Source organism: Budorcas taxicolor, chromosome 3 (assembly GCF_023091745.1).
Source record: "Budorcas taxicolor isolate Tak-1 chromosome 3, Takin1.1, whole genome shotgun sequence".
NCBI classification, from domain to species: Eukaryota; Metazoa; Chordata; class Mammalia; order Artiodactyla; family Bovidae; genus Budorcas; species Budorcas taxicolor.
This window is the reverse complement of record NC_068912.1, coordinates 95,419,190-95,437,708: the sequence shown is the minus strand read 5'-3', so window position 1 is coordinate 95,437,708 and position 18,519 is coordinate 95,419,190. Positions and strand designations below refer to the sequence as shown.

General features: G+C 38.5%; 1 protein-coding gene across 1 annotated transcript in view; it reads left to right on the top strand.

Annotated features, from left to right (window-relative positions):
- Window positions 1–18,519, top strand: part of C3H1orf185 (chromosome 3 C1orf185 homolog) — a gene marked incomplete at its 5' end in the record, with an annotated part of 167,448 nt that overhangs the window by 19,463 nt on the left and 129,466 nt on the right. The window contains one exon of the mRNA XM_052638069.1: window positions 13,659–13,756. Coding sequence (XP_052494029.1) covers window positions 13,659–13,756 — 98 coding nt within the window. The remainder of the gene's footprint in view (window positions 1–13,658; window positions 13,757–18,519) is intronic.

The following is an 18,519-nucleotide window of genomic DNA, read 5'->3' as shown; positions in this document are numbered from 1 at the left end:
ATTGTTAGGGAAATTAAAATCAAAACCATGACAAGATGTCACTTCACACTTCTCAGGATGATTATTACTACTTTTAAATGAAAATGACAAGATGACATCAATAAAATAGAGCTTTCATTTCATAGAGCATTTTTGTTGGGAATGTAAAATGACACAGTTGCTGTGGAAAACAGTTTCCACTGTTCCTCAAAACATTATAGAATTACCAGATGACCTAGTAATCTATTGCTAGATATATACCCAAAAGAATTCAAAGAATCAGATATTTGTACCATGATCAGAGTAGTATGCTTTTTTTTTTTTTTTTTTTTGGCTGTGCCATGTCTTAGTTGCAGCACTTGAGATCTTTAGCTGTGGCGCATGGGATCTAGTTCTCTGACCAGAGGTTGAACCTGGGCCCCTGAATAGGGAACACAGAATCTTAATCACTGGACCACCAGGGAAGTCCTCACAGTAGCATTCTTCACAATAGCCTGAAGGTACAAACAACTCCCACCTATAAATGGGACATATAAATCCACCGCATAAATGAATAAACAAAATGTGGCATATACATACAATGAAACATTCAGTTCAGTTCAGTCGCTCAGTCACGGCCAACTCTTTGCGACCCCATGAATCGCAGCACGCCAGGCCTCCCTATCCATCACCAACTCCCGGAGTTCACTCAGACTCACATCCATCGAGTCCTTGATGCCATCCAGCCATCTCATCCTCTGTTGTCCCCTTCTCCTCCTGCCCCCAATCCCTCCCAGCATCAGAGTCTTTTCCAATGAGTCAACTCTTCGCATGAGGTGGCCAAAGTACTGGAGTTTCAGCTTTAGCATCATTCCTTCCAAAGAACACCCAGGGCCGATCTCCCTCAGAATGGACTGGTAGGATCTCCTTGCAGTCCAAGGGACTCTCAAGAGTCTTCTCCAACACCACAGTTCAAAAGCATCAATTCTTCGGTGCTCAGCCCTCTTCACAGTCCAACTCTCACATCCATACATGACCACAGGAAAAACCATAGCCTTGACTAGACGGACCTTAGTCGGCAAAGTAATGTCTCTGCTTTTGAATATACTATCTAGGTTGATCATAACTTTTCTTCCAAGGAGTAAGCATCTTTTAATTTCATGGCTGCATTCACCATCTGCAGTGATTTTGGAGCCCCCCAAAATAAAGTCTGACACTGTTTCTACTGTTTCCCCATCTATTTCCCATGAAGTGATGGGACTGGATGTCATGATCTTAGTTTTCTGAATATTGAGCTTTAAGCCCACTTTTTCACTCTCCTCTTTCACTTTCATCAAGAGGCTTTTTAGTTCCTCTTCACTTTCTGCCATAAGGGTGGTGTCATCTGCATATCTGAGGTTATTGATATTTCTCCTAGCAATCTTGATTCCAGCTTGCGCTTCTTCCAGCCCAGCATTTCTCATGATGCACTCTGCATATAAGTTAAATAATGAAACATTACTCAGCCTTAAAAAGGAAAGAAATTCTAATACATGCTACAACATGAATAAACCTCAAAAACAATATGCTAAGTGAAGTCAGCCAGACACCAAAAGATAAATATTGTGTTATTCCAATTATATGAGGTCCTTAGAACAGGCAAATTCATAGAGACAGAATGTGGAATAGTGGTTACTAGGGGCGGAGGAAGCAGGGGATGAGGAATGATTGTTTAATAGGTACAGAGTTTCTATTTGGAATGATGTAAGAACTCTGGAAATGGATAGTGGTGATAGTTGTACAACATTGTGAGTGTAATTTAATTCCACTAAATTGTATGTATACAAACAGTTTAAATGGCAATTTTTGTTGTATATGTTTTACAATAAGAAAACAAGGTAAACATTTATTAATAAAAAAATTGTAGTCTTGTTGTAAGGGCAGATACCGAAAACAATGAAATAATACAATCTGCAGAAATACTCCCATGTAATTATGCTCAATTAATTTTTATTTTTTATATTTTATGTATTTTTTATTTGGTTGCATCAGGTCTTAGTTGTGGCAAGTGGGATCTTCCACTGTGGCACTTGGGATCCATAGTTGACACTCTGATTGTCTAGTTGTAGAACATGCACAGACTTGGTTGCTCCATGGCATGTGGGATCTTAGTTCCCCAACCAGGGATCAAACCTGTGTCCCCTGCATTGCAGGGCAGATTCTTTACCTCTGGACCACCAGGGAAGTCCAGCGGGTTTTCAACATATCAAGATAATTCAAGGCAGTAAGTTTAGTATTTTTAACAAATGATATTTATTTGGAATAAATGAATCTTGACTCTTACACTATACACAAGTTAACTTATTATAAAAATAGAGTTTAGGGAAATATATGCCAATCATATATGTGATAATGGACTTGTATCAGAATATATAAAGAATTTTTACAACTCAATAATAGAAAGACAAATGACCTAATTTTAAAATGGGCATAAGTATCTTAATAGATATTTCTCTAAATAAGATATGCTAATGGTTAATAAACCCATGAAAATATGCTCAAAATCATTAGCAGATAAACAAGGAAAAAAACACACACAGGGAGATACCACTTCACATACAGTTAGTTAGTTAGTTTGTTGCTCAGTCGTGTCTGACTCTTTGCAACCCCATGGACTGTAGCTACCAGGCTCCTCCCTCCATGGGATTCTCCAGGCAAGAGTACTGGAGTGGGTTGCCATTTCCTTCTCCAGGGGATCTTCCTGACCCAGGGATCGAACCCGGGTCTCCCGCATTGCAGGCAGACGCTTTAACGTCTGAGCCACCAGGGACAATCTGAAAAGACTATAAGTGTTGACAAGGATGTGGAGAAATTGAAATCCTCATTCACTGCTGGTAAGGATGTTAGTTAGTAGAATCACTTTAGAAAACAGTTTGACACTTTCTCATATTGTTAAACATGCAGGTACCATATGATGCAGAAATTCTATTTTCAGTGTATAGATATATCAAAAAAATGAAACATATGTTCAAAAAATTATGTACACAAATGGCCATAGTAGCATTACTGAAAGTAGCCAAAATAGTGGATACAACTCAAATGTCCATTAACTGATGAATGAATAAACAAAATATGATATAGCCATACAATAAGTAAAATTTTTGTTTTGATGAAGCCCTTTTATAATTGTTCTTCTGTCATGATTTTCAGGATCCTCTCTGCAAAAACTTTGCTTAATTCATGATCATGAAAATATTTTCTTTTTTCTTCTTCTAATAGATTTAGCTCTTATATTTAAATTTGTCATCCAGTCTATCAGTGGTTGACACATGGCTTTTAAGTCTCCGGCTGTAATTATGGATTTGTCAATTGTTCTTTCAGTTCTATCAATTTTTACTTCTCATGTTTTGCAGATCCGCTGTTTGGTGCATATATATTTAGTATTGCTGTGTCTTCTTGGTGGATTGATCACTATATAATGCATTATACATTCAGCAAAACAAGACCAGGAGCTAACTGTGGCATGAACTCCTTATTGGAAAATTCAGACTTAAGTTGAAGAAAGTAGGAAAAACCACTAGACCATTCAAATATGACCTAAATCTAATCCCTTAAGATTATACAGTGGAAGTGACAAATAGATTCAAGGGATTAGATCTGATAGAGTCCCTGAAGAACTGTGGACAGAGGTTCATGACATTATACAGGAAGCAGTGATCAAAATCATCCCCAAGAAGAAGAAATACAAAAAGGCAAAATGGTTGTCTGAGGAGGACTTAGAAATAGCTGAGAAAAGAGAGATGCAAAACCCAAAGGTGAAAAGGAAAGATATATCCATCTGAATGCAGAGTTCCAAAAAATAGCAAGGAAAGATAAGAAAACCTTCCTAAGAGAACAATGCAAAGAAATAGAGGAAAATGATAGAATGGGAAAGACTAGAGAGCTCTTCAAGAAAATTAAAGATACCAAAGGAACATTTCATGCAAAGATACACACAATAAAGGACAGAAATGGTATGGACCTAAGAGAAGCAGAAGATATTAAGAAGAGGTGGCAAGAATACACAGAAGAACCATACAAAAAAGATCTTCGTGACCCAGGTAGCCACAATGGTGTGATCACTCACCTAGAGCCAGATATCCTGGGAAGCAAAGTCCAATGGGCCTTAGGAAGCATCACAAAGAACAGAGCTAGTGGAGGTGATGAAATTCCAGTTGAGCTATTTCAGATCCTAAAAGATGATGCTTGAGAGTACCATACTCCATATGCCAGCAAATTTGGAAAACTCAGCAGTGGCCATAGGACTGGAAAAGGTCAGTTTTGATTACAATCCCAAAGAAAAGCAAGGACAAAGAATGTTCAAACTACCACACAATTGCAATCCTCTCACATGCTAGCAAAGTAATGCTCGAAATTCTCCAAGCTAGACTTCAACAGTACGTGAACCGTGAACTTTCAGATGTTCTAGCTGGATTTAGAAAAGGCAGAAGAACCAGAGATCAAATTGTCAACATCTGATGGATCACCAAAAAAGCAACAGCATTCCAGAAAAACATCTACTTCTGCTTTATTGACTATGGCAAAGCCTTTGACTGTGTGGGTCAAAACAAACTGTGAAAAATTCTTAAAGAGATGAGAGTACCAGACCACTTTACCTGCCTCCTGAGAAATCTGTATGCAGGTCAGGAAGAAACTGACACAGAACTGGACATGAAACAACAGATTGGTTCCAAATCGGGAAAGGAGTACGTCAAGGCTGTATATTGTCACCCTGCTTATTTAACTTCTATGCAGAATACATCATGAGAAATGCTGGGCTGGATGAAGCACAAGCTGGAATCAAGATTGCCGGGAGAAATATCAATAACCTCAGATATGCAGATAAAAGGGAAGAAAAACTAAAGAGCCTCTTGATGAAAGTGAAAGAGAGTGAAAGAGTTGGCTTAAAACTTAACACTCAAAAAACTAATATCATGGCATCCGATCTCATCACTTCATGGCAAATAGATGGGGAAACAATGGAAACAGTGACAGAATTTTTTTTTTTTTGACTCCAAAATCACTGCAGATGGTGACTGCAGCCATGAAATTAAAAGACGCTTGCTCTTTAGAAGAAAAGTTATGACCAACCTAGATAGCATACTAAAAAGCAGAGACATGACCTTGCCAACAAAGGCCCATCTATTCAAAACTATGGTTTTTCCATTTGTCATGTATGGATGTGAGAGTTGGACTATAAAGAAAACTGAGTGCTGAAGAAATGATGCTTTTGAACTGTGGTGCTGGAGAAGACTCTTGAGAGTCCCTTGGACTGCAAAGAGATCCAACCAGTCCGTCCTGAAGGAAATCAGTCCTCACTATTCATTGGAAGGACTGAAGCTGAAGCTCCAACACTTTGGCCACCTGATGTGAAGAACTGACTCACTGGAAAAGACCCTGATCCTGGGAAAGATTGAAGGTAGGAGGAGAAGGAAACGACAGAGGATGACATGGTTAGATGGCATCAGTGACTCAATGGACATGAGTTTGAGTAAACTCTGGGGGTTGATGATGGACAGGGAGACCTGGCCTGCTGCAGTCCATGGGGTCACAAAGAGTCGGACACGACGGAGTGACTGAACTGAACTGAAATGACATCTGACTCTCCTTGGTTCTTGAGATCCTCTTCTTCGCTTAACTTTGTTCCATACCTATAAATATCCTTTATAATGCTGTCTTAATTTATGTACTTCTGAGCATGCCATCCATTTAGTGCAAGGGCTATAAATGATTTCAACATGCACTCTGAATGAAGGGTGATGTTAGAAATATTCAGATTCTGATTAGAAAGTGAAAGTGAAAGTCGCTCAGTCGTATCCGACTCTTTGCGACCCCATGGACTGCAGCAAGCCAGGCTTCCTTGTTCCTCACCAACTCAGAGAGCTTGCTCAAAGTCATATCCATCAAGTTGGTGATGCCACCCAACCATCTCATCCTCTGTCATTCCCTTCTCCTCCTGTATTCAATCTTTCCCAGCATCAGGGTCTTTTCAAATGAGTCAGTTCTCATCAGGTGGCCAAAATATTGGAGTTTCAGTTTCAGCATCAATCCTTCAAATGAATATTCAGAACTGATTTCCTTTAGGATGGACTGGTTGGATCTCCTTGCATTCCAAGGGACTCTCAAGAATCTTCTCCAGAGATCAAAAGCATCATTTCTTCAGCGCTCAGCTTTCTTTATAGTCCAACTCTCACGTCTGTACATAACTACTGAGAAAACCCTAGCTTGGACTATATGGGCCTTTGTCGGCAAAGTGATGTCTTTGCTTTTTAATATGCTGTCTAGGTTGGCCATAGCTTTTCTTCCAAGGAGCAAGCTTCTTTTAATTTTAGGGCTGCAGTCACCATCTGAAGTGATTTTGGAGCCAAAAAAATAAAGTCAGCCACTGTTTCCACTGTTTCCCCATCTATTTGCCATGAAGTGATGGGACCAGATGCCATGATCTTCGTTTTTTGAATGTTGAGTTTTAAGACAGCTTTTTCACTCTCCTCTTTGATTTTCATCAAGAGGGTCCTCAGTTCCTCTTCACTTTCTGCCATAAGCATGGTGTCTTTTGCATATCTGAAGTTACTGATAATTCTCCCAGCAATCTTGATTCCAGCTTGTGCTTTATTCAACCCAGCATTTCTCATGATGTACTCTGCATATAAGTTAAATAAGCAGGGTGACAATATACTGCCTTGCTGTCCTCCTTTCCCGATTTGGAAGCAGTCTGTTGTTCCATGTCTGGATCTAACTGTTGCTTCTTGACCTGCAAACAGATTTCTCAGGGGACAGGTAAGGTGGTCTGGTATTCCCATCTCTTTAAGAATTTTCCACAGTTTGTCTTGATCCACACAATCAAAGGCTTTGGCATAGTCGAAGTAGATGTTTTTCTGGAACTCTCTTACTTTTTTCTGATTCAGCAGATGTTGGCAATTTGATCTCTGGTTCCTTTTCCTTTTCTAAATCCAGCTGGAACATCTGGAAGTTCTCAGTTCACATACTGTTGAAGTCTAGCTTGGAGAATTTTGAGCATTCCTTTGCTAGCATGTGAGAGAATTGAAATTGTGTGGTAGTTTGAAAATACTTTGGCATTGCCTTTCTTTGGGATTGGAGTGAAAACTGACCTTTTCCAGTTCTGTGGCCACTGCTGAGTTTTCCAAATTTGCTGGCATATTGAGTGCAGCACTTTCACAGCATCATCTTTTAAGATCTGAAATAGCTCAACTGAAATTCTATCACCTCCACTAGCTCTGTTCTTAGTGATGCTTCCTAAGGCCCACTTGACTTCTCACCCCAGGATGTCAGGTTCTAGGTGCATGGTCACACCATCGTGGTTATCTGGGTCATTAGGATCTTTTTTGTATAGTTCTTCTGTGTTTGCCACCTCTTCTTAATATTGTCTGCTTCTTTAGCACCACCAGGGAGTTCCCTAATATTTAAATGTTTTACTTGCTTACTTGCAGTCTTCTCCAGTAGACTGTAAGCCTAGAGCAGAAACCATGTTTATTTTTGCCACTGTATTGCTTGTTTCTAACATATAGCAGGTTATTAATACATATTTTCTTTTCTACTTATTTAACAAATAAACATTAATTGAAGACCCTTTGTGTGACAGGCCCTATTTCAATGTCTGGAAACAGAAAAAATAAAGCAAATTCCTTCTTTTATAAAATGAATAAAAAATTTACATTCCAAATATCAATCTATGGGTATTAATAGCTTTTACATGACAAAAGCATTTTATGGGCAAATAAATTTAGGAAACAGTTGCTTAAAATTTGTATAAAATTTTTTGTTGCAGGCTTCATCAGTTACTTTAATAAGCAATCATGATTTTTGCAAGAGGATCTTGATATATATTCACTGTGTCTTTAGCTCTTCTATCACAGAGCTCCCTTTTCAATGAGCAGTCAAAGATAAAGATTTTAAAGTAGGTCGTAATTTGGCTGCGGGGTTGGGGCATGGTTGTTGTTTTAGATTTTTAAGTGAGTCTAAAAAGTTAGAGATTTAATTTCCCTATCTAATCCACTCTTATTTATTTCCCCACCAGAGCCCCATTGTCCTTTAACCGACTCAAAATGTATAACATAAAATGATTTTTTTTTTGATGTGAGACATGATATATCTCTTTTAGAAGATATAAAATTTAACATTTTTTTCTGGTAATTCATGGAGTGATGTATAACTTTTTGTCTTTTTTAATTTATTTATTTTTAATTGGAGGATAATTGCTTTACAGTATTGTACTGGTCTCTACCGAACATCAGCATAAATCAGCCATAGGTTTACTCATATTCCCTCCCACTTGAACATGATTAATAACAAATTTTCCATAGAAAAGTTAGCTCCTCAAAGAGGTATAATTTCAAATTTATCCATGTTTTCTTCAGGGTCATGCCAAAACAGCCTTCATCAGTTTTACCAATTCACAAGATGGCCTACTGGGAAAACCATGTACCTTCTCATTTCTACCTCTTAAATGCTCTTTTTTCCCAGAAGAAGTCATAGTTCCATCTCTTAATCACTGTGTCTTTGGAAAAAAGATCTCCTCTTTGAACTCAGTTCTCAACTATGAAATGAGATAATAATTGCTATCTCATAGAAATAAATAAGATTATATATACATGTATATATGCATGTGGGCTTCCCTGGTGGCTCAATGGTAAAGAACCACCTGACAACCCAGGAGATGCAGGTTCAATCCCTGAGTTGGGAAGATCCCCTGGAGAAGAAAATGGCAACCGACTCCAGTATTCTTGCATGGGAAATTCCATGGACAGAGAAGGCTGGCAAGTTACAGACCATGGGGTTGCAAAAGAATCAGGCATAACTTAGTGATAAAACAACAACAAATATATTTCTGTTTATATTTATATACACATACATACGTTTCCTCTAATGACTGGGAGGTTATAGAAAAGTCTGAGAAAAAGACTAGAGTGATAAATGTGATAATGGATTCAAGTTGGCCACAGCAGTAAGAAAGCATGTTTGATTAATATAGATACAGATGAGCAAATATAGCATGGATCATCTTCTGTCATCAGAATGTAAGGAACTGTTCAACACATATACACATATTAGTGGGACATGTCAATGGGGCATAGGAGCCAACTGAAAGAATTTCCAGTGGTCAGAGTTGGAACAATCAGTTAGCACTGTTCACATATAAGTAGGATTGGATTATAACCAAAAGTATAAAATAAATATTCACAAACCCATATTGATATAAATAAATGACTGAACACATTAGTAAATGAAGGAGAACAGATAAATCGCCCATGCAGAAGAATTTCAAATAAATTATGTAGATGCTAAAACCTAAAGGAAGAGAAGAATATGTTCCCACTATTTGAGTGTGGGCTGCACATAGAGAATTTCTTCCAAACAGTATAACAAGGAAAGGAGGTAAGAAAGAATATCCTTACAGTGGAGAAGCCTGATTGACATTACTTCAGTCAGGTGGTCAAAGTCAACATTAACAGTGTTAAGTAATGGTGGTAGTATGTAACTTTGATATGATATTATAAAATGGAACTTCATATTTGTAACCTTCCTCCAAAAACTCCCTAAATCATACCATTACACACGTATTCAGTTCAATTCAGTTCAGTCACTCAGTCGTGTCCAACTCTTTGCGACTCCATGAATCGCAGCACGCCAGGCCTCCCTGTCCATCACCAACTCCCGGAGTTCACCCAAACTCATATCCATCTAGTCGGTGATGCCATCCAGCCATCTCATCCTCTGTCGTCCCCTTCTCCTGCCCCCAATCCCTCCCAGCATCAGAGTCTTTTCCAATGAGTCAACTCGTCGCATGAGGTGGCCAAAGTATTGAAGTTTCAGTCCTTCCAATGAACACCCAGGACTGATCTCCTTTAGGATGGACTGGTTGGATCTCCTTGCAGTCCAAGGGACTCTCAAGAGTCTTCTCCAACACCACAGTTCAAAAGCATCCATTCTTCGGTGCTCAGTTGTCTTCACAGTCCAACTCTCACATCCATACATGACCACTAGAAAAACCATAGCCTTGACTAGATGGATCTTTGTTGGCAAACTAATGTCTCTACTTTTTAATGTGCTATCTAGGTTGATCATAACTTTCCTTCCAAGGAGTAAGCATCTTTTACTTTCATGGCTGCAATCACCATCTGCAGTGATTTTGGAGCCCCCCAAAATAAAGTCTGACACTGTTTCTACTGTTTCCCCATCTATTTCCCATGAAGTGATAAGACCAGATGCCATGATCTTAGTTTTCTGAATGTTGAGCTTTAAGCCAACTTTTTCACTCTCCACTTTCACTTTCATCAAGAGGCGTTTAGTTCCTCTTCACTTTCTGCCATAAGGGTGGTGTCACCTGCATATGTGAGATTATTGATATTTCTCCCGGCAATCTTGATTCCAGCTTGTGCTTCTTCCAGCCTAGTGTTTCTCATGATGTATTCTGCCTAGAAGTTAAATAAGCAGGGTGACAATATACAGCCTTGATGTGCTCCTTTTCCTATTTGGAACAAGTCTGTTGTCCCATGTCCAGTTCTAACTGTTGCTTCCTGACCTGCATATAGGTTTCTCAAGAGGCAGGTTAGGTGGTCTGGTATTCCCATCTCTTTCAGAATTTTCCACAGTTTGTCTTGATCCACAGAATCAAAAGCTTTGACATGGTCAATAAAGCAGAAATAAATGTTTTTTCTGGAACTCTCTTGCTTTTTCGATGATCCAGTGGATGTTGGCAATTTGATCTCCGGTTCCTCTGCCTTTTCTAAAACCAGCTTGAACATCCGGAAGTTCACAGTTCATGTATTGCTGAAGCCTGGCTTGGAGAATTTTGAGCATTACTTTACTAGCATGTGAGATGAGTGCAATGTATGGTAGTTTGAGCATTCTTTGGCATTGCCTTTCTTTGGGATTGGAATGAAAACTGACCTTTTCCAGTCTTGTGGCCATTGCTGAGTTGTCCAAATTTGCTGGCATATGGAGTGCAGCACTTTCACAGCATCATCTTTTAGAACCACCACATACCTATTAGAATGGCCAAAATCTAGAACTCTTACAACACCAAATTCAAGCAAAGATGTGGATCAATGGGGACTGTGACTCATTGCTGGTGAGGAAGCAAAATCATGCAACCACCGTAGAAACTGGCAGTTTCTTACATAACTAAATATACTCTTATTCTTTGATGCAACAGCTGCATTCCTTGGTGGTGATGGTGGCAGTTTAGTTGCTAAGTCATGTCCAACTCTTTGTGACCCCATGGATGCCGAAGCATGCCAGGCTTCCCTGTACTTCACTGTCTCCAGTAGTTAGCTCAAATTCATGTCCACTGAGTCTGTGATGCCATCCAACCGTGTCATCCTCTGTGGCCCCTTTCTCCTCCTGCTCTCAATCTTTCCCAGCATCAGGGTCTTTTCCAGTCAGTCAGCTCTTTGCATCAGGTGGCCAAAGTATTGGAGCTTCAGTTTCAGCATCAGTTATTTCAATGAATATTCAGGGTTGATTTCCTTTAGGATTGACTGGTATGATCTCCTTGTTGTCCAAGGGACTCTCTAGAGTCTTCTCCAGCACCACGGTTTGAAAGCAAGTAGGCCTTAGGAAGCATTACTACTAACAAAGCTAGTGGAAGTGATGGAGTTCCAGCTGAGCTTTTTCAAATCCTAAAAGATGATGCTGTTAAATATACCATCAATATACCAGCAAAATTGGAAAACTCAGCAGTGGCCAAAGGGCTGGAAAATCAGTTTTCATTACAATCACAAAAAAAGGCAATGCCAAAGAATGTTCATATTACTGTACAATAGCACACATTTCACATGCTAGCAAGATTATGCTCAAAATCCTTCAAGCTAGGCTTCAACAGTATGTGAGCTGAGAAATTCCAGATGTACAAGCTGGATTTAGAAAAAGCAGAGGAATCAGAGATCAAATTACCAACATCCGTTGGCTCATAGAAAAAGCTAGGGAATTCCAGAAAAGCATCTACTTCTACTTCGTGTACTACACTAAACCCTTTGACTGTGCAGATCAAAACAAACTGGAAAATTCTTAAAGAGATGGAAATACCAGGCTATCTTACCTGCCTCTTGAGAAACCTGTATACAGACAGGTCAAGAAACAACAGTTAGATCCAGACATGGAACAATGGACTGATTCCAAATTGGGAAAGGAGTACATCAAGGCTGTATATTATCACCCTACTTATTAATTTACATGCAGAGTACATCATATGAAATGCTGGGCTGCATGAAGATTAAGTTAGAATCAAGTTGCTGGGAGAAATATCAATAACCTCAGATATGCAGAAGACACCACCCTAATGCCAGAAAGTGAAGAGAACTAAATAGCTTCTTGATGAAAGTGAAAGAGGAGAGAGAAAAAGCTGGCTTAAAACTCAGCATTCAAAAAACTAGATCATGGCATCCAATCCTATCACTTCGTGGCAAATCGATGGGGAAAAAGTAGACACAGTAGCAGATTATATTTCCTTGGGCTCCAAAATCACTGTGGACAGTGACTGCAGCCACAAAATTGAAAGACATTTGCTCCTTGAAAGGGAAGCTATGACAAACCTAGACAGCATATTAAAAAGCAGAGACATTAGTTTGCCAACAAAGGTTTGTCTAGTCAAGGCTGTGGTTTTTCCAGTAGTCATGTATGGATGTGAGAGTTGGACTATAAAGAAAACTGAGTGCCGAAGAATTGCTGCTTTTGAACTATGGTGTTGGAAAAGACTCTTGAGGGTCCCTTGGACTGCAAGGAGATCCAACCAGTCCATCCTAAAGGAAATCAGACCTGGAGTTATTGGTAGGACTGATGTTGAAGCTGAAACTCCAATACTTTGGCCACCTGATGCAAAGAGCTGACTCATTTGAAAAGACCCTGATGCTGGGAAAGATTGAGGGCAGGAGGAGAAGGGGACAACAGAGGATGAGATGGTTGGATGGCATCACCGACTCGATGGACATGAGTCTGGGTAAACTCTGGGAGTTGGTGATGGAAAGGGAGGCCTGGCGTTCTGTGGTTCACGGGGTTACAAAGAGTCAGAGACGACGAGAGACTGAGCTGACCGACTGAGCTTATCTGGAGAGGGCTCTTTCTCCCAAAATTTTAATTAATCTAAATGAATGTTGGTGTATTTTAAAATATGACTTTTTGTAATTTATCCCACTAGAATGGTCCACAGGCATCTTAATTTCAACATTTCTAAAATATTTTCTAACCTTTTTTATTATGATATATTACATATCCACAGAAGAGGGGAAAAAGCCACAGAGAAAGGGAATATATTTGCAACACATAAAACTTACCAAGAACTCATTATAGAAAAAATATGTATAAAAATCTCCTTCAAATCTTCAAAATGTAAACAACCTAATAGGAAAAAAAAAGTAAAAGACATATATTTTACGAAAGGGAAATCCAGTGCCCATAAATAAATTAAAACAGCTCAATTTAATTAGTAATCAGGAAAATTCATTTTAAATCATAATGATAATTCCACTTGTAGATAAGATATAGGGGAGGATAGATCAATGTTCTGCTGAAATAATTTTTTAAAAGTGGACAAATTACAAAAAATCATATTTTAAAAGATACCAGCATTCATTTCAATGAATTAAATTTTCAGAAAGAAGCGACCACTCCATGTAAGCTGACAATAGCCAACTATTTTTTTTCTTCATTATACTTTTAAATTCCAGGCACAGACTGAAGAACTGGCCTTGGCCTCGTCAGAGAGACTCCTTTGGAAGAAACAGAAAATCATTTGATAGCTGGCATAATGGATCAGAATTTAGAGGTACCTCAAATGTGCAGCCAGTTTATTACATGGGATTTTTTGACAGTGAATCAGAAAGCTGGTGGGCCTGGGCCAGGGAGGCAGAAAAATGTTCAAGGTGTTTAGGAGACAATGAATCTCATTAGAGTGAAACAATTCAGTTCAGTTCAGTCACCCAGTCATGTCCGACTCTTTGCGATGCCATGGACTGCATCATGCCAGACTTCCCTTTCCATCACCAATTCCCAGACTTGCTCAGACTCAAGGCTTTGCATTTTCCAAAACTGATAAGAAAGATAGCAAAATAACAGATTGAAGATTTTCAGGATAAATGCAAAGATAACATTCCCAGATAAAATTTAGTAAAATTGCTGAAAATCAAAGGAAGGAAACCTAAAATGTTAAAAACATCAGAGAAGAAAGGTAGCATTTCCTTTAAAACAGCAACAATAAGATCTCTAACTGACTTCCAGTAGAAGTTGAAAAGATCATGGAATGACAGCATTAAATTGTTAAGTGAAAATATCTCCCAACATAGAATTCTGTACCCAACAAAAATATTCTTCAAAATGAGGTAAGATAAAGACAGAAAGCAAGCTAAATGAATTTGTTGCCAGAAGACTCACAGAACAATAAATTCTAAAAGGTCTTCAGGCTGAAGGAAAATTATATAGAAAAAGTACAGAGCTGCGGAATGTAATGAAGTGTAAATACATGGTGTACTGCAAAAGAATACAGGTTTTTCAGAAGGCAACAATAACAATAATATTGTCTTGTGGGGCTTGTTACATATATAGAAATAAAATATATGGTAACAATGCTACATGGGGAACAAGGGAGATGGAGCTAAACTACTGTATATTTTGCTATTGTGGTAGAAGTTTTTATTTATTTTGACTGTATTTACTGACTTATCTACTAATGATTATAAGCCAAGGATTACAACAGAGATTTCTAGAATATTGCCCATTTTTTAGCCAGTTCTATGTGGCTGTGAAGTACTTGATATGGCCAGTTCAAGTTGAGATGTACTATAAAAGTAAAACACAGGTTTGGAAGAAATAGTATAAAAAAGAATATAGAATATTTTATTAACAACTTTTATATTGATTACATTTTGAAATGATAATACCTTGGGTATATTTTGTTAAATAAAAACATTCTTTAAAGTAATTTTACCTCTCTCTGTTTGCTTTGTTAATGTGGCTACTAGAAAATTTTAAATTACATCTATAACTTGTATTATATTTCTATTGAACTGATCTAGAGCAGTGATTCTCAACCAGGGTTGATTTGGCCACCCCAGGGAACATTTGGTAATGTCTTGAATTTTTTTGGATGTCACAATCTTGTCAGGGGGTTTGGGAAGGTGCTGCCACTGCATATAGGTCAGATATGTTCCTGAATATCTTATAATTCACAGGACACAAGAATTATCTGGTCCAAAATGTCAATAGTAGAGACTTCCCTGGCAGTCCAGTGGTTAAAGGCTTTGCCTTCCAATGTAAGTGATGTGGGTTTGATCTCTGGTTGAGGAGCTAACATCCCACCTGTCTCATGGCCAAAAAATCAAAATATAAAAAACAGAAGTAATACTGTAACAAATTGAATAAAGACTTTAAAATTGGCCCATAAAAAATAATCTTTAAAAAATGTCAGTAGTGCTGAGATTGGGGAAACCACATTCCAAAGTGATCCTTTATATAATAATAAAATAAAATATGGAAACAAAAATTCACCAGTACAAATAAAGAAGATTATGATCACTACCATAGGAAAGGAGAAATAAGAAAACAAAGATTGGATGAAACAAATAGGAAACAAAAAGAAATATGATAGATTTAAATCTAAATATATCACACTTACATGTATATTGACACTGATTAAAAGACACTGACAGAATGACTGAAAACAACATTCAAATATATACTGTTTATAGGAGGCATGCTGTGAAATAAGAATAGATAAAGGTTGAGAATTAACTCTAGTCAAAAGAAAACTGTCATAGCTATATTAATGTGAGAAAAAGTAAACTTTAAGGCAAGACGTGTTGCTAAGTATAAACAGACATTTGATAATGTTTAAAGTATTGATTCAAAAGGAACATGTAACAATCCTAAATATAAGCACCTAATATCACTCAAAATATATCAGCTCAGTTCAGTTCTGTCGCTCAGTCATGTCTGACTCCTTGCCATGCCATGAACTACAGCATGCCAGGCTTTCGTGTCCATCATCAATTCCTAGAGCTTACTCAAACTCATGTCCATCAAGTCGGTGATGCCATCCAACTATCTCATCCTCTGTCATCCCCTTCTCCTCCCACCTTCAATCTTTCTCAGCAACAGGGTCTTTTCAAATGAGTTTGTTCTTCCCATCAGGTGGCTAAAGTATTGGAGTTTCAGCTTCAGCATCAGTCCTTCAAATGAATATTCAGGACTGATTTCCTTTAGGATTGACGGGTTTGATCTCCTTGCAGTCCAAGGGACTCCCAAGAGTCTTCTCCAACACCACAGTTCAAAATTATTAATTCTTTGGCACTCATCTTTCTTTGTAGTCCAACTCTCATATCCCTACGTGACTACTGGAAAAACCATAGCTTTGACTAGATGGACTTTTGTTGGCAAAGTAATGTATCTGCTTTTTAATATTCTGTCTAGGTTTGGAGACTCAGATGGTAAAGCATCTGCCTGCAATGCAGGAGACCCGGGTTCAATCCCTGGGTTGGGAAGATCTGGAGAAGGAAATGGCAACCCACTCCAGTATTCTTGCTTGGAAAATCCTATGGACGGAGGAACCTGGTAGGCTACTGTCCATGGGGTCTCAAAGAGTGAGACACGACTGAGAGACTTTACTCACTAGGTTTGTCATAGCTTTTCTTCCAAGGAGCAAGCGTCTTTTAATTTCATAGCTGCAGTCACCATTTGCAGTGATTTTGGAGCCCAAGAAAATAAAGTCTGTCACTGTTTCCATTGTTTCCCCATCTATTTGTCATGAAGTGATAGGACTGGATGCCATGATCTTTGTTTTTTGAATGTTGAGTTTTAAGCCAGGTTTTTTCACTCTTTCCTTTTCATCAAGAGGCTCTTTAGTTCCTCTTCACTTTCTGCCATAAGGGTGGTGTCATCTGTGAATCTGTTATTGATATTTCTCCCAGAAATCTTGATTCCAGTGTGTGCTTCATCCAGCCTGGCATTTCGCATAATGTACTCTGCAGAGAAGTTAAATGAGCAGGGTGACAATATATAGCCTTGATGTACTCCTTTTCCTATTTGGAACCAGTCTGTTGTTCCATGTCCAGTTCTAACTGTTGCTTCCTGACCTGCAGATTTCTCAGGAGGCAGGTAAGGTGGTCTGGTAAGGAGGCTTCCCTGATAGCTCAGTTGGTAAAGAATCCACCTGCAATGCAGGAGACCCCATTTCAATTCCTGGGTCAGGAAGATCCACTGGAGAAAGGATAGGCTACCCACTCCAGTATTCTTGGGCGTCCTTGGTGGTTCAGCTGGTAATGAATCTGTCTGCAATGTGGGAGACCTGGGTTCGATCCCTGGTTTGGGAAGATCCCTTGGAGAAGGGAAAGACTACCCACTCCAGTATTCTGACCTGGAGAATTCCATGGACTATATAGTCTACGGGATCGCAAAGAGTCGGATATAACTGAGCGATTTTCACTTTCACACAAAGGCTTTGGCATAGTCAATAAAGCAGAAGTAGATGTTTTTCTGGAACTCTTTTGCTTTTTCGAGGATCCAGCGGATGTTGGCAATTTGTTCTCTGGTTCCTCTCTGCCTTTTCTAAATCCAGCTGGAACATCTGAAGTTCACAGTTCACATACTATTGAAGCCTGGCTTGGAGAACTTTGAGCATTATTTTGCCAGCGTTTGAGATGAATGCAATTGTGAAAAATAGTTTGAACATTCTTTGGCATTGCCCTTCTTTGGAACTGGAATGAAAATTGACCTTTTCCAGTCCTGTGGCCACTGCTGAGTTTTCCAAATTTGCTGGCATATTGAGTGCAGCACTTTCACAGCATCATCTTTTAAGATTTCAATAGCTCAACTGGAATCCCATCACCTCCACTAGCTTTGGAATGATGCTTCAAAATATGTAAAAGAAAGCAAAAGGTAAAGAAGGAAAAGGAAAAAATCTGTTAGAGAAACTGTATCCAAAATTAAAACTCTTTCCACAAACAAAATTCCAGGCATATATGATTTCATTGGTAAATTATTCCTCACATTTAATGAAAGAAATAATACCAGTATTAACACACTGTCTCAGACTATAGTGAAAGAGTAAACAGTTCCCAACTTGTTTTACATAGCCAGCACAACCCTAATTACAAAACCTGACAGTGAAATTACAAAAACAGAAAATTACAGGCCAGTATCTCCCATGAAGCTAGATGCCAAAATCCTAAACAAAGTATTAACAAATCAAACCCTGTGATATGTAAGAAGAATACCACATCATGACCAAGTTAGATTTATTTCAGGAAGCAAGCATGGTTTAAAAGTAGGAAAATTAATTAATTTACTACATTAACAGAATAAGAAGGAAAACAATTTGATCATCTCAATTGCTGCAGCAAAACCATTTGCTAAAGTTTGACATGCGTTCATGATAAAAAAAGAAATTTTCAGCAAACTAAGAAAAAAAGGAGAACTTTAAAAATCTTTTAAATGTCATTTATATGTCATCTAAACCTTCCCCTAAACTTGGGAAGATGACATCAATGTTCACTACTCTATTCAGCACAGGCAAGCCTAACTCAGTTTATTGCTCTT